The following is a 16,387-nucleotide window of genomic DNA, read 5'->3' on the forward strand; positions in this document are numbered from 1 at the left end:
TAATAGCTTTTTATTTACAAGATATATGCATGGGTAATTTTTCAGCATTGACAATTGCAAAAACCTTTTGGGGAACAGAATCTATTTCTGCATTTGTGATCTCTGGTCAATTTTACCATCAATATGTCATTGTTTAGGGAGTTGATTTATAGCTAGTTTGGTTTATCTAGGTCAGGAAATGAACCATGCCATGGCCCAATTTAGATTTCTGACTCAATTCCAACCATTTAGAACATTTGGATTTTACTATTTGCATTAGAAGAAAGTAGTTTTTCTTTCCTGGATGTAATAGAAAGTCCAATGTTCATAGATTCTGCAGTGAACCAGGGAAATGTCAGACCTTAATCCAGGTTGAGTGGCACCACTAATCCACTCTTGGAGATAAATTGCTCATTTTGTGGCTGCAAGCCTTTGCAGTGGGTGGTCCTGCACACAGCATTCCCAGCTTGGAGCTCTGCATAGCCCCTTTCCTCTCAACTCTTCATCTTTCCCATTAGTCATGCTTAAGGGACTTATCTCGGATCATACAACTTTGCTCTCTTAGATCTGGCCCAGTATGTTAGAACTCTTGGGATGATTAAAGGCAGTCTTAAAGCCAAGGTGCAAAGAGAGATATAATAGGTGCTGGACATTCAGGGCAAAATTTTCAAGAAAGTCAATTAACTTCTTTTAGCTTAACTATGTGCCAAAGGAACAGGTACTCCCTCATAAACAGGTAAGTAGTAAAGAGAAACTCAATAACTTTTACTCAGAGAATTATGTTAGTATTTTTAAAACTAATTTTTAGTAGGTAGTCTAAGTTTATTTTCTCAACATTCTGTGGAGATAATGAAGAGAATAAAATACCCATTTTGCAGATGAAAAGATTTAAGACAGTCCCAGCTCTGTTGCTTACTAGTTTGACTTTAAATAAATTGCTTAATTTCTTAGATCATTTTATTTCATTTGGCAAAATACTTTAACTATCTTAATCATAGATTATTTTGAGACTTAAATAAGATAAAAAAAAAATCTAGTAAAATCCTTGGTGAATTGTGAGCTAGCTTCATTTAACTCCAATATAGTCATGTAATTAAAATAACACTAGGCTTGGAGTTAAGAGGAATTACCACACTCTAACTAACAATTATGTACCACTTTAAGGTTTGCAAAGTACTTTACATATATCCTTTCATTTGATCCTCACACAAATCCTGAAAAGTAGGGGCTATTATTTTATTATCCCCATTTTACAGATGAGCAAAGTGAGGCTGAAGAATATTAAAAGTTCTTAAAAGTCACAGAGCCAATAAGTGTCTCATGCAGTTTTCAAACTCCAGTTTTTCTGACTCCTCAGTTCTGGGATCTGCCTGTTAATGTCATCCATAGTAATGGCTTGAAAGCTGTGCCCATGTTTGTGAAGTAATATATTTATGGCTGTTACTCAAAATTTCTGGATTTTTCTTCTTTTCAAATAATCTTTTGGCTTCCTCAGTATTCCTTTTGATGCAGTTCTCAAGTGATATAGGAGCCAAATCTAATATTCAATATGCGAAAAAAAAAGAAAATTTTTTTTCCTCCCAGTTATGGTGGGCTAGAACAAGTAGAGAGAAACTGGTCACTATCTTACTAAGTCATTTGCATGAATGTGAAGTACTCAGCCATGCAATGGCATACTTGAGGTTTGCCAGGCCTGGGAGTAAGTCTGGTTGCTCTCCAGGTTATTTGCTCTTTTGCCTCCTTGTGCAAAATGAAACCTGTGTATCTAGAGATACTAAATGAAAGGCAGATATTTAGAAAGATTAAATATTTTCTGTCTGTTATTTCAGGGAGAGGAAGAAGGTAAATTATATCACTTTGTTCTCACCCCCTGTTCTTTTTTCTCTCCTGACCCAAACACCTTAACTTAGCTATAGTGCTCTGATTCTCAAAATTGTACAATATCTTGGGGCTATTCCATGGGGTCCCCACGGTAGAGTACATTAAACCCACTCCAGGAAATGGACAGCTGAAAGGTTTGATTGTGTGGCTCTTTGCTCCTGAAAGGCTGGTTTATGTTCTAGTTTCAACAGTACATCTTGTTCCTGCTGTTGGCCTTCAGGCTTCAAACCTGACAACAGCCACCCTGATTTTTCTTAGCAGTAGGAGTAGGGAGGAGGTGAGGGGCCAGAGATTCCTAACTAAAAGAAGTCTGGAAGATGATGGCTCAGTTCTTTAATATTCATGTTCCTTGAATTAACAGTCTCCTTCCTGAACATTGGGGAATAGAGGCTAAAGACTTTTGACAAATACCAAAACATCAGTGTATAATGTAATCAGACAGCTTGGATTTTTATAGGAGGGATCTTTGGTTCCTCAGATTCAATTTGGTTGTTGGTTCAGGAGTTCAATTAAAAAAAAAATAATAACAGGCAGACCTAGAAAGCAAGTGTATTAGGAGGATATGCAGAGTACAAAATGTGGGGTTCTTGTGAATTAAGATCATAAGAAAGTGTGACTGCAATCATTAGTCTCAGAATCCTGAGTGGGAGAGCTATGAAGAAAAGGATGGAAAAATGTGAAAAGAGAATTCTGAGCCAAGAAAAAAAATCTGATAAGAAAGCCTGTCATATAAAAGAGACAGACATCTGGCTACATTGAAGCTTGAAGGTTTTAGAGTAGACATAAGAGTGGTTTTCTGAGTAGGAGTTGGACAACATGGAATATTAGTGACAGTAGTTTTGGAATCTCTCAGGAAGTCTTTAAAATAGGGATAGGGTGTCATTGTTTCAAATGGCTCTTGTCTGAGGGCAAGAGAATAGAATAAATTAGTGTTTGTCATTCTTTGGACTTCATTTGCAATTTTATTACAAATCAATTCAATTCAACAAGTTTTTTAAAAGCTCTTACTATGTGTCATTGTCTTAGTGATACAGGTAAAATTAATAACAGTCCCCACCCAAAAGGAATTTATATTTTCCAGAATAATGTATCTATTTGTAATTTTTATGCACATGAGATATCATTAAATTGAATAAGAGAAATGATTATTTCTCTTTCATATTAATAGTCAATAATTAAATTAGGGAGACTCCAGTTTTTTATCTTGTCTAATCTCTCACAGACAGGGTTGGTTCAAGACAAGATTAATGTTCTCCTCATTCTGGATATTGCTACTCCACCCAACTAACTCAGGCTAGTGTCTGGAATGTAGATTCTTTGTCTAGATTCAAGGGTGGGAGTGGTTGGAGGATAGGAGTAGTTTCTCTGGTTAAAAGTGACATGATGTCACTCCAGTCCTTCATTGGAGGACTTTGTTTCTTTGTAGAGTCCACTTCTCTCTAATTGTGAACGAATCAGAGATGATTGATACCCTCAAACACACTCTTTTTTCAAATTAATAAAATGATTAAATTACCCAGAAATTATGAGCTTTTTAAATGCCACAGATGGATTGTAATTAAAGATATTCTTTGTATGGTGCGACCATAATTTAACTACATTTTTTGGTACTGAGTTAATCTACTCTATATCCTCTAAATCAACCACAGTGAGGGTCCATCCAATAATTGGAAGGCTTTTATATCAGGGCATTGCAGAGATAGCAATGAAAGCATGGTCAACCATCTCTTTTTCTAGTCATAAATTTCTGTGATGTTTTTTTCATTGGTTTTCCTACACAATTATTTCAGGTCCATCTCCAATCATCCTGATCTATAACTCGTCCATGGACCCAGATGATGGAGTAGAAAGTGAAGCTGGTGACTTTGCACAGCCCTACCTTATTTAAATACAATTCACTTGCCTGTCATGGTATCCTTTCCTTCAGGTCATGGTCCTTTTCCAGAATGAAGGACAAACAGTAATAACAACAGCAACAATTCCTTGGTAATATATTATAGCCATTTCACACAAACCAGGTACCTCTGCAATGTCCTTTGAGTGAACCAGAGCTTTATTTTAAAATCCAGACCACACCATGCTTTGAAGACTTACAGTATTGTATCATCAGAATATTGATGTTTAAAAATGATGAGTCTTTATTTCAAGGAGTAGACTTGGGTCATTAAAAGCACTGCATACTTTCCCCAAAGTGATCTTGTGCACTGTTCTCCTTTTTAATTGCAAGCTCAATCCATTGTCTATACATAGTATTTGACCAAGACAGGTAGACTCACAGATTCTATGGATTGTTCATTCAACTTATATCACCAAGGAATTCTACAACCATTTGTTTAAATCTCATTTAGAAAGCTCTGAAGTGCTCTTCAAACACGAACAATTGAAGGATTTCACCATCTAGATCCAATACTATATGTTCACCATGATCATAGCAAGTACTTTTGGCAAGCCTACATTTTTTTTGCCTTATTTAATATTAACAATCCTAGAGTCACAAGATAATGTTGTCTCTATTGTTATACCATTCAAGGAATCCTATATTATGTTAACATATTCATGAGAGACACCTTTTTAGAGGAGAAATTTTAAAGTGTCATTTTGCTCTACTGATTGAGTGAATATAATTATATAGTCAAAAAACAATGTTATCTTGTAATTTCTACACTTTTCAGCCAGTCCTTCAATTGTAAAGGTATGCCTTGTTATAGGATGCCGGTTGAGAAAACTTGCCTATTCCTTTTTTTTCATTCAGCCAAAAAGCATTTATCAAGTGCTTACTATGTGTCAGGGACTATTGTAAGCACTAAGAAAACAAAGAAAAGCAAAACCACGGTCCCCACATTAAGTTGTACTACTTCCACATTTATGCTCTCTGAAATTCTGTTATCTAATCACAATTTACTGTCTTTATATTTTAAACTAGTGTTGGATTAGTTATATTTTTCTTCTGGCAAGATGAAATTTTTGATGAATAAGGGAGTTTTTAGGGACTTTTGGTCTCCCTGTTGTAGTGATTGATTTATATGAGTTAAATTTCCTTAGGAAATGGTGATACACCAGTGTTGACATCTATTTTTTTTTACTCATTTCCCATTTTCCATTGTCAACAGTTAGAATAATAACTTCCTAAGTTGGAGTTGTCTTAGTCATAAACCATATCTTCCCATATTTTTTTTAATTTAGTATTTTTTTAATCTTTCTTCTAATGAAATGATGTCTTATTTATGCAGATGACTTAGGATTGATCCCCACACCAGTGAGCAGTTATTTCCCATTTATTGGAACATAATTATTTTTATTTTTTGTATCTTATTCAATGCTATTTCCATATTTTCTAGGTTTCTTTTTGAAGAATATATTCATTTATTTTGTCAATTAATCAACAAACATTTATTAAGTGCTTACTATTTTGGATTCTGTGATTAGCACTTGAGATACAAATAAGAAGCAAAAACAGTCCTTGTCCTCAAGAAACCTTATTCAATTCTAATTTTTCTTTTAGCTCTGAACTATGTATTCCAATGTATTTAAAAATATTTTCTTCTATTCTTGCTGTTGCATTGAAGTTCCTGAGTATTAAAGCATATGTTAACTTAATGTGCTGGATCTTATCAGGTCATTCCTAACTTTTATATCTTTTCATCCTTTACAACATATATTGGGGCATGAGCTGCAATTATATTCATGATAGTCCTTTTACAAATATTTTTCTTGAAAACTGCAATATAGCTAACCAAATATCCTGTGATATGAAACTTCTTGTTGCCTTTTATGTACAATAAACCCCACTCTACTAACCCTTTTATTTCTCTTTTCAAGGAGAATGAACCATCCTTTCATTTAAATGCTATTTCCTTTTGTCTACTAATTTCATTTATAGAATGTCAAAATTGTTATTTAGTTTCTCCACTAGAATGGCCATTCTTTAGTCACTGGGCAAGATCTTACATTTAATGCACCAATGACTAAGTTTCTATTATAAGAGCCATTGCCACTGCATATGGCCCCAGAGTGCTGTAATGTATTTCTATTTGTCTCTTACATTATCATACTAGCTCACTGATGATGAGACTCTTTGTACTTAGCTAGGTTTACTCTCAGAATTACATAGTCTGTACTTTACCATATTTGAAATCTTTTCAGCATAGTAAAATCTGCTGGTATAGCTTCAAGAACCAAGAGTCACTTCCATGTCACACTGAATCATTGAAGTAGGATGTGTGGTGGCATGAAATAACTAAATGTAATAAATAAACATCTATTTTAAATATTGAGCCTCGCATATGTGGTATTATTTTATTTTTCAAATGAATATAGATATAGTTATGATGAATAAAATACAATTTAATTTGACACTGATTCTAATTTAATAGAAATTGCTTGTGTCTAGTTAATGAATATTAATAATATCTATTGCTTTCTATTATATAGGATGCTGAAAATTTTTTTAATGTTAAAAAAGGATCCTCATACTTAATAATATTAGATTTTACTCAATTGAAACACCTAAGTTCTTTTCAAATATCTGATTCAGAGATCAAAATGAAAATTTAAGGATTAGATCTTATATTGGAGCAAGATCAACAACATCTTTTTTAAACATAGAAATTACCTCTAACTTATGTGACTGCTAACAATTCTGATAATAGCTTTTAATTATAAAGCACTTCCTATTCACTAATATAGTAGGATAGGTACTCAAGAAGTATTAATATCCTCCATCTCATAAATGAAGAAACTGAATGTGTGTGTGTGTGTGTGTGTGTGTGTGTGTGTGTGTGTGTGTGTGTGTAGATAGAGATCAGGCTGAAACCAAATCTTTGGATTTGACTCCTAAGCCATTTTTCTTTTGGCTCTAAGAATCTGAATTTAGGAAATGAAGTTAGAGATGGAGAAAACTACCTGCAAGGCCAGGAATGATTAAATATCAGGATATACTTTTCTTTGTTAATACTAAATATTTATGGGGCAGCTAGGTGGTACAATGGATAGAGCAACAGCCCTGAAGTCAGGAAGACCTGAATTCAAATTTGGCCTCAGACACTTAACACTTCCTAATTGTGTGACTCTGGGCAAGTCATTTAGCCCTAATTGCCTCTGGAAGAAAAAAATACTAAGTATTTATTAGCTATTTACCACATGTCAGGCACTATGCTAAAAACTAGAGATAAAAATGAGACTCAAGACAGTTCTTTATTTCAAAGAGCTCACAGTCTAACAGAGTAGACAACATGATAACAGCAATATGTATAGGAAATAGTGAATTTTAATTATACAGCTATCCCAAATTTTTAGTGCAGTTTTAAGAGCTTAAAACTACACTAAGACTTATGGGACATCCTTTATATTATTTTTTTAAAAGCAAATATTTTAAGGAAGTAAAAGTTTATAAATCTTATTCACATTCAGTGATTGTCTATTCTAAACTTTTTTAGTTATTTTAGTTAAATTTTTAGTTAGTTTAGAAGTTTTGATTTGATGCTTTATATTTTTAAAAAATGATTTATTAAAAACAACAATAAATATCAATATACCTAATTAAATTTGCTTTGTTAAATTATATTTATTTAAGCTAATATTGATGCACAAAATATCATAACTTTTCAGTCATTCTTTCTTAGTTTTGCTAGTGCTTTACTAAAAAGCTATTTACAATCATCCTTATTGTCTTTGTAAAGCAAATAGGCATGACTTTGCAGAGAAAGACACAGAAATAGAGAAAGGAATAGTTTGATAAAGATTACGATGCTGTGGATAATTCCTGATTCCCAACTTTCTGTGGTCATCAGTTACTCTTGTTAAATCCAGAGTAATAGACTGATGAAAGGGTCTTTCATAAAGTTTGACACTTTAATGAAAGGGAAAGGTCTTTTGTAACATTTCCTCAGATAGCATATCACCCACAATTCAACCTTTCCCCCTCATCATTTGTGATTTTTATCACTTACTTCCCTTGTGGATTCCTGAATGCCAGGAATATAATTCTTCTAACGTGTGGCCTTTAGTTTTTCAAGAAATGTCAAGAAAATTTGATCTTTTGTTGTGCAACTAAGAATCCTTCAGTAAATTAAAACCCAATCGCATCTCCAAGATACACAAGAAATTTTTTTTTTTTTTAATGGAGAAAAATCAAGTACAAGAGAATAGAAAAAAAATGTCTTACGCTTTTGGTCAAAAGATGTTGTGAGATTTTGACTTTTCTTCTGGCTGGACTGGACACTGAAAAGTGAATTAAAGAAAACTCATTAGAGAGAACTCAGAATTATAGAATCTACTGATTTTGAACACTTTGCCTCCCTACCCCCTTGGATTCTCTTTTTTTGAATTCCTGGTGTTGGAACTGGAGGTAGGGAAAGAAACTGTGTAATAGAAAAGTGAAGAAAAGGAAAAGCATTGTGATATGTTGGTACATTGAGGAAAGGTTGAAGATGAAAAAAAAAGGTTTTCATTTTGTTGGCAATGATGTAGACCATGAGTGTAGAACAATAGTTGTTGTCCTTTGTTTTTGAAAAGGACCAAAATGATATCACTAGGTTAGAATTGAATTAGTGTGTCTGACTGTGGCTTATCAGACCAATATGAGCTCAGAATGTTCTGTCACAGGTCGGATACAAATAGTCCCTCTGAACATTTGGGGTGGATTGTCTAACTTTTCACCTCTGGCATTTCTTCTGAGCCAATTCAATTCTGCTTTGTTTATAGAGCACAGCATCTTTTCTGAGGAGGCTACACCACATTGGGTGATCCTGTGTCTGTGTCTCCCATGTTATACAATCATTTTTAAAGTTCTTAAGTGAAACCTCGAGAGTGTCTTTGTATCTCTTTTTTTGAACAACAGTTGAGCACTTGCTCAGGTGAGACAGAGATAGATAGAGACAGAGAGAGACAGAGAGACAAAGAAAGGTGAGAACTGTGTGAGTTCACCATAAAATAATCTTTTGGCAAGCATACAACAAACACTGCATTGGTTGGAAAAAACACATTTAATTGGTGTCATGACTACATAATATAGTATAGTTAGGTTAGGACAGAATACAGGACTGGTTTTTGGAAAATGTAAATGGAGAGAAATTGCAATAGAATAAAAATCAACAAAAACAATCACAGTCTTGACCTGGCACTTTGGAGTAATGACAATTAAATGCTCTGAGGAAAAATTCAATTTTGCTGATTCTGGGAATCTCTTGAACTTTTTTTATCAAAATATTTCATTATGGTGAATAGAACTGTTCCCCTTCTGTATAAATTTTGTTGTATCTGCCAGGCCATCCAGGCATAGTTTTGACAAAAACACAAATATCTTAGGAAAACTAACATAATTGTTCATTTTGGGGATCAAAGGAGTCATAGATTGGTGCAATGGGGCTATTGATGATTTATTGATCAGCTGGACTCTTTTATTCCATTTGATGAAATCACCCTGCTGTGAGATGTCTTTTAACATTTTCCTGGTTATGTTACCTGCACTTTGCCCGATAATTCAATAAATAGGCTAAGAGAGAGAGGAAGGAATTTATACATTAAGGGTCCCTTTATGAAGGCCCTAAATTATATTGATAAGTGGGTGGGATCCTTCATTTGATAGAAGAGGAAACCCAGAAAGTTTAAGCAAATTGAGCAGTTTATCTGTAACAAAATTTGAATGCAAACCTAAATCATCTGAGCTAGATCCAGAAATCTTTCCTCCTTCCCTCTCTTTTTCTCCCTCCTTTCTCTCTCTCCCTCCCCCTTCTCTCTGTCTCTCTGTTTATCTGTCTCTGTTTCTTTTTGTTTGCTTTGAATATACAGGGTTTTTTTTTTTTTTTTTTTTTCCTTTTCAAGATTCCTTATGGGAGCCTTTTGCACAGTGTCAAACTTTATGAAAATTTCTTTCATCAGTCTATTACTCTGGATTTAACAAGAGTAACTGATGACCCCAGAAAGTTGGGAATCAGGAATTATCCACAGTTTCGTTATCTTTAGCAAACTATACTGACCTAGGCAGGAATTCAAAGCCCTTAAAAGCAACATGACATTGGTTTTTCTAGCCACCTCTACTGGGTGAAAGAAAGGGGTTTAAGGCAGGTTTCTGAAGAAGAGAGAGATTAAGTGACTTGCTAGGGGTATCAAGGCCTTCTGGGCCCCAATTGAGCCTCTATGGATAGGTCGTACTTAAAAGTACAATATTGAATGATTGCCTTGTTCAGCCCTAACTTAATCACCCAGCTGATAAGCAGCTTTATATTTGCAAAGGGAACCATAACCATATTTTCTGAATTCCAAATTGGGACACATAGTCAATTTTGCCTTATTTCCAAAGTTGATTTTCCTACAGGTACAGTCAGAGCATGTCAGGCTCCAGGTCTTTACTGTTAAAGACAATGAGGTCCCTCATCACCAGTGCCATCCAACCTGGCCATCAAAGCTATGCTCTTATGTAAACATAAGAGACCTTAAAAAGCAGCTAATTCCAAATTCCTTCCTCATCTACACGTTATAATAAAGGGAAGGAGCTGAGTCTCAGAGACATCATAGTGAATCATATATTTGACTTGAGAATTAGGAAGTTTTGTTATTGAGTCATTTCCGTTGTGCACAATTCTTTGTGATCCCATTTGAAGCTCTTGGCAAAAATACTGGAGCGGTTTACTATTTCCTTCTCCAGCTCATTTTACAGATGAGGAAACGGAGGCAAAAAGGTAAGTGACTTGCCCAGGATCACACAGCTAGTATCTGAGGCCAAATTTGAACTTAGAAATGTCTGACTCTTGTCATTCTATTCACTTTGCCACCCAGTGAGAATTAGGAAGACCTGAATTCAAATACTCCTTCAATAGTCACTTAACTAGCTGGATAAGCCTGAAGAAGTCATTTACTTTTTTTAGACCTTAGTTTTGTGACCTGTAAAATGAGGGGGTTGGATTCAATATTCTAAGGTCCTCTCTCATGCTAAATCCATGACCTTATGCTCCAGTGAAGTTAATTGCTCAAGGTCATAGAGGCAGGACAGAACCCAGATTTAAATTTAGGTCTTCAGACTCAAATCCAATACTCTTTTCAACACATTTTACTATAGGCATATTTAATAAGGGCTAATATGAATATGTTTTTTGTGAAGGTATTGAAATGTTTTTTCAGCCTGTGATTTTTCATATTTTATGAGTTTTTAAAAATTCTGATGAAATAATGAATTCAGTTACTATTTATTTTATTTTTAATAATATTTTATATTTCCCCAATTACATATTAAAACCAATTTTTTTTTTTTTTTTTGGTGAAACTTAGAGTTCTAAATTGGATCCCTTCCTGAGACCATAAGTAATCTGAGATAGGTTATACAGTCATGTAAAATATTTCCATATTAGTCATTTTGTGCAAGAAAACTCAAAATAAAAAGAATGAAAAATAGCATATTTCAGTCTGTATTCAAACAATATCTGGAAGCAGATAGCATTTTTCATCAGGAGCCCTTTGGGATTATCTTGGATCATTGTGTTGCTGAGAATAGCTATCAGTTACTGTTCACTGAAATATTAAAACTTTTGGGGTCATTTCATCAATAGTTTGTTGGGACAATGAAATAGAATTTTTGTGTTTTTTTAAACGGGGATTGTTCAGGAGAATCCAGGGCACATAGCTTCTATAACTCTAAGGCAAAAGGAATGTTTTACACCTTATACAAACAGTCATGTAGTAGCTTCCAGCAGCTACCAACATATTAATTTCTATTTCTGACGCAGAACATCTGTGTTACCTATGTAGTGGACTCTAAGGGTAGCATTTCTTCCCTCAAAAGAGAGAAATCTAAATTCTTCCTACTTGGTAAATAGGCTTCCTGGACTCTGGCTTTGATAAAGCCCGTTGGAATTCAAATGAAGGTACTTGGCTAAGCCTTTAAACCCAAACCACTCTGACTTTCACTGATTAACCAATAATAACCAATAACCAATTAAGCAATAATAAGATCCAGCACAGGCCCTACTTACTCATTGTTTGGGTTTTGATGTCACAGAGTGAATGTAAATAGCAATTGTTTCTGTTCTGGCCAGAAAGGAGAGTTTTATCCTCCCAGATTGATTTTTTTTTTTTTTTTTAATGAAGGTAGTAAATTAGGTCAAATTTTGCCTCAATTCTCATGAAGTAAGTTCTGACTAAATGGGCATTGTAAGTTCTGACTGAATGGGCATTGCCTCAGACAAACTGAGTCCTGTTAAAGATCTTAGCTTAAAAAGGCCAAAATGCCCCACTGCATCTAGGACCATAGTCAGTCATCCTGACTTAGATCTTGCCAGTGGAGCCAGATGACTCTGGAAGGGAGAGTGAGGCTGATGATTTTGCACAACTCCGCCTCCCTTAAAATCCAATTCACTTGCAAGTCAAGGCATCCCCTTCTTGACATCTATGGTCTGCTTTCAGAACCAAGGATGAACAATAATCTTTCACTCTGTTTAGACTAGCCTCCATAGTTTCAGAAATGGGACATTTTCACTCTTGCTTCTGGTTCTTCTCTTCCAAATTAGAAAGACATTTCCTAATTCTATCTTCTCTGTTTATCTAAATCCTATTTGTCTTTCAAGGATTAGTTTAGCCCTCACCCTTTCCAGATAGCCTCCTGGGGTCAATAGGACCACAAATTTAGAACTGTAAGGGATCCTTGTGGGTAGTCTATCCAACTGCAGCTCAGAATTCTCCAGAAGTCTAACTACTTCACCTTATACATTTGGAAACTGAAAGATTAAGCAAGTTCTATCTTCTCTTGTCCTTTACCTATAAGTTTTAGATTTTGGTGAAATGGGCAGAGTGTTGGGATTCAGAATCAGGAAGACCTAAGTTCAAATTTTGTTTCTGATAACTACTGATCTTACATTTGTTGACATTAAACCTCTTTGGACCTTAGTCTCCTCATCTGTGAAATGAGGATAATAATAGCACCTACTTTGTAGAGTTATTGTGGGTATAACATGAAATAGCATGTGTGAAATACTTAAAAAGATCTGAAAACACTATTCAGTCCTTTCGGTTGGGTCCAACTCTTTATGACTCCATCTTTTATTTTCTTGGCAAAGATACTGGAGTGTTTTACCATTTCCTTCTCCAACTCATTTTACAGATGAGGAAACTGAGGCAAACAGAGTTAAGTGATTTGCCTAGGGTCCCACAGTAAGTGGCTGAGGCCACTCAGGAAGATGAGTCTTCTTGATTTCAGGCCCAGAGCCTGAAGCACTGTGCCACCCAAGCACTATATAAATGCTAGCTATTGTTTAGTACATATTTCATAGGTGTTGGTTGTATTGGTCCAACTAGGTGGTTAACTCCTTAAGTGCAGGAAGAATTTTTTGTCGGTATGCCCCCACAATTTCAAATGGACTAATTGAGAAGAGGCTTTACTAAGGAGGCAAAAACTTTTGCTAAAAAACAAAGCTGGAATTCCTTCCTAGGATCTATAGTAATTAAAATTACAATTTTAAGTCCCCTTCTGCAGAGATAATACAGAAAACTTCCTCTTGCTGAAAAAATAAGATATCTCTAATTCAGATGAAGGCAAGGTAAGGTAGAATTAACAGATTAAATCAAACAAGTGGGCATAGGACCACTTTAAATTCAACTTGCTATTGGGTTTAAGTGTCCAATTTTTCTTTTCTGGAGAATGTCCTTTCCCTGCAGTTGAATTGCCTCAGAATAAAAATGACTCACATTTACATAGATCTTATCCATTTACAAAGCATTTCCTCCATAGAAACCTGAAAGGCTGACATCTGTGTTGTGTGTTAAGATTGACAAAGCACCTTATATGCTTTATTTCATATAGTCTCCACCACAGTCTTATGAGGCATATTTTTAGGATTAGAGCTGGGAGAAACTCCAGAGGTCATATAATATGACTCCCTCATCGTACTGAGGAGGAAAATGAAGTCCAGGAAGGTTGTGACCTTCACAAGGTCACTTGGCTAAGAAGGAATAAAACTGAATTCAGACCCACAAACTCTGCTCCCAGCATCAGAACTCTTTCCACTGCAAGTCTGTAAGTCATTCTGCACATTACACTCTTGTAGATAAGTGTATATTGGGACTCAGACAGATCAAGTGATAGTCTTAAAGCTAGTAAGTGTCAGAACAAAGAGAACTTTTGAGTTCTTTGCATTATAACACATTGAATAGATATTCTTAACCTGGGTTAAGGTGAATTAAAAAAATTTTTTGACAACTGCATTTCAATATAATTGGTTGCCTTTGTTGCATTTTTTGCATTTAAAAACATGACTCTGAGAAGGGGTCCCTGATTGAAAATTTGACTAAGAACTCCTGATTCAGAGTCATATGTTTAGGAAAATAGGAAGAAAATGATGTGTAAATCTATCAGGAGTACTCATTCTTAGTTAATAATGTTTATTTCTTTTTAATATAAAAGGATCTTTTTAGATGAAGAGATTTTATTCAAGTAGAATTCAGTCTAAAGTAAGAATTGCAGAATAGGTCTTCAAGTCATAACTGGAAATGGCAGTCGACTTCCATTGGCATGACTGGCCATCCTTCTCTGGAGTGACCTCACCCTTATGAGAATGGAATCTTATAATTCCCCTTTCCTTTACTTAGCAATATACTGGGTGTCCCAAAAGATTTAGTGCAGTTTTAAGACATTAAAACTTAATTGTAAAATAAAGTTAACGTTCTCTAGGAGTCCCAGCATTTTCAGGCGACTTTCTCTCCCACAAGCAATGGTAAAGTCAACTGTTTACAAGGATGGAAGAAAGAATTGTCTGGATGGGAAGTCACACCAGCAAGCAGAAAGCTCACTTCATTTAAAACCACAGTGCCTTGGAACTAACAATGAAACCCGGAGCTACGCTTGAGTAACTGGCTTGCACTCCAATACAGATAGGATTAGGAAGAGAATAGAGGATGAAGGGGGTGAGGGGAAAGGGGGACTATTCCTTAAAGGAGGTAAAGGAATTGTCCAGTAATAAGATGATTTCTCTGTGTCAGCTGAGAGGTCTCACAAATTCTTCCTCTAGACACTGAACACAAGCAAAGCCCTCTGATTTAGCCCAAAGATCCAGACATTTGGCAATTTGACCATCCCTATCCACCCTCCCTGGCGGTTTTTGATATGGGCAACTTTGGGGTTCTTAAGTATAGGCAGAATTTAGGTCAGTAGATTACTTGACCTTTTCTTTTGAAATATAGCCCATTGACTGGGGCACTTCCCCCTGTGTTTCCCCTGGATATTGTTGTGAAATTGTATTTCTAAATCAGCTGGTTCTTGTTTCATTAACTCCTTAGCTCGTGGAGGGAAAAATAGAAGATTCAATAGGGTTATCCTGGAATTTTCAACTTATTTCTTATTTCCTAAAACAATGAAAACCTTGGGGTTGCAGGGGCTGAATGAAATGGAGCAAAGAACACTGAACAATCCTCAACGGTTTTCTAATGAATTGTTTCTCAGTCAGGAATCCGTACACCTGAATGTTTCCTCCAGAAAAAAAAAAACACACACACACACACAAAAACCAACAATCAGATATTACTGACCTGAGAATAAAACAACAGTCTAGCACCTTATTTTCTATTCTTTCCATTGTATTTAAGAAAAGACAAGAATGTATAAGGTCTCTTGGGGAGCATAGCTTTTTTACTCACCTTTGGATGAAATCACAGTGGTGAAAACTTCTAAATTTTCATCGCTGCAGCTGTAAATCTGATGCATTTTATTTCAGCCGTCTCTCCCTGAAGCGTGTCCTTTATCTGGCGACTGCTCTGAACTTCCAGTCAAGAGGTTTCCCTAATCCAATCTGCCTCTGTGATCATTGTCCAGGTCCACAAAAGACAGGCCGATGCTGTGATCTCATCTCATTCCAGATTCTTCATTGCAACATTTTCTACTCCCATCTGTCTTTTTATGAATTCTATTATTGAAAACATTTGCTTGAGCAGGGGAAGCTTCAGCCTCCTCCCAAGCTCAGATGGAACAGTTTTATTGTATGATATGTCTGCCGCAGTGAATTTGTGAGACTTTCATAAAGTGAAGGGGGATAAAGTGAAATAACCTAGCCTGTTGTATGTGGGTGGCAGGGGGTTGGGGGGATGGGATGGGAGGTGAGGGATGCTTAGCTATAGAATTTCAACAGATAGGTACCCAAAATGTCCAGTATAGGCAATTATTTCTTAATTTCTCAAGCTAAGATTTTGCAAAGAAAATTCCTTTGTTAGCAGGGATTGAAAATTCAATAATTTTTCATGTTAAATTAGACTTTTCTTAAAGTTTCTGTTAAACACAGGAATCATTTCTGTTTAAAAAAAAAAAATCATGCCCGTGCATTATAACCCTTACATTTTCAGCAAGCTGGGCTTTTTGACATCCAAATGAACCCTCAATGGCTATGCTAGGGAAAAAATTCATTCTAGGAGGATTATAGTTATAGGATAACTTGTTATATAGTTAATTGCACACCAGCACTATAGTGCATAATAAATAAATAATTAATAAATGCTTTTTGACTGACTTATTGACTACATATACATACTTTGCCTGTACATATGCTTTACATTA

At 35.3% G+C, this 16,387-nt stretch overlaps 1 protein-coding gene across 1 annotated transcript in view; it reads right to left on the reverse strand.

The window, feature by feature from the left end:
* VXN (vexin) overlaps window positions 1-15,848 on the reverse strand; it is a 33,538-nt gene extending 17,690 nt beyond the window's left edge. Inside the window, exons 1-2 of the mRNA XM_051970100.1 lie at window positions 15,478-15,848; window positions 8,024-8,079 (exon numbers count right to left, since the gene is read on the reverse strand). Of these exons, the coding sequence (XP_051826060.1) occupies window positions 8,024-8,079; window positions 15,478-15,544 (123 nt within the window). The 5' untranslated portion in view covers window positions 15,545-15,848. The remainder of the gene's footprint in view (window positions 1-8,023; window positions 8,080-15,477) is intronic.
* Between the last annotated feature and the right edge of the window lie 539 nt (window positions 15,849-16,387).

This window comes from Antechinus flavipes, chromosome 1, assembly GCF_016432865.1.
Source record: "Antechinus flavipes isolate AdamAnt ecotype Samford, QLD, Australia chromosome 1, AdamAnt_v2, whole genome shotgun sequence".
NCBI lineage: Eukaryota > Metazoa > Chordata > Mammalia > Dasyuromorphia > Dasyuridae > Antechinus > Antechinus flavipes.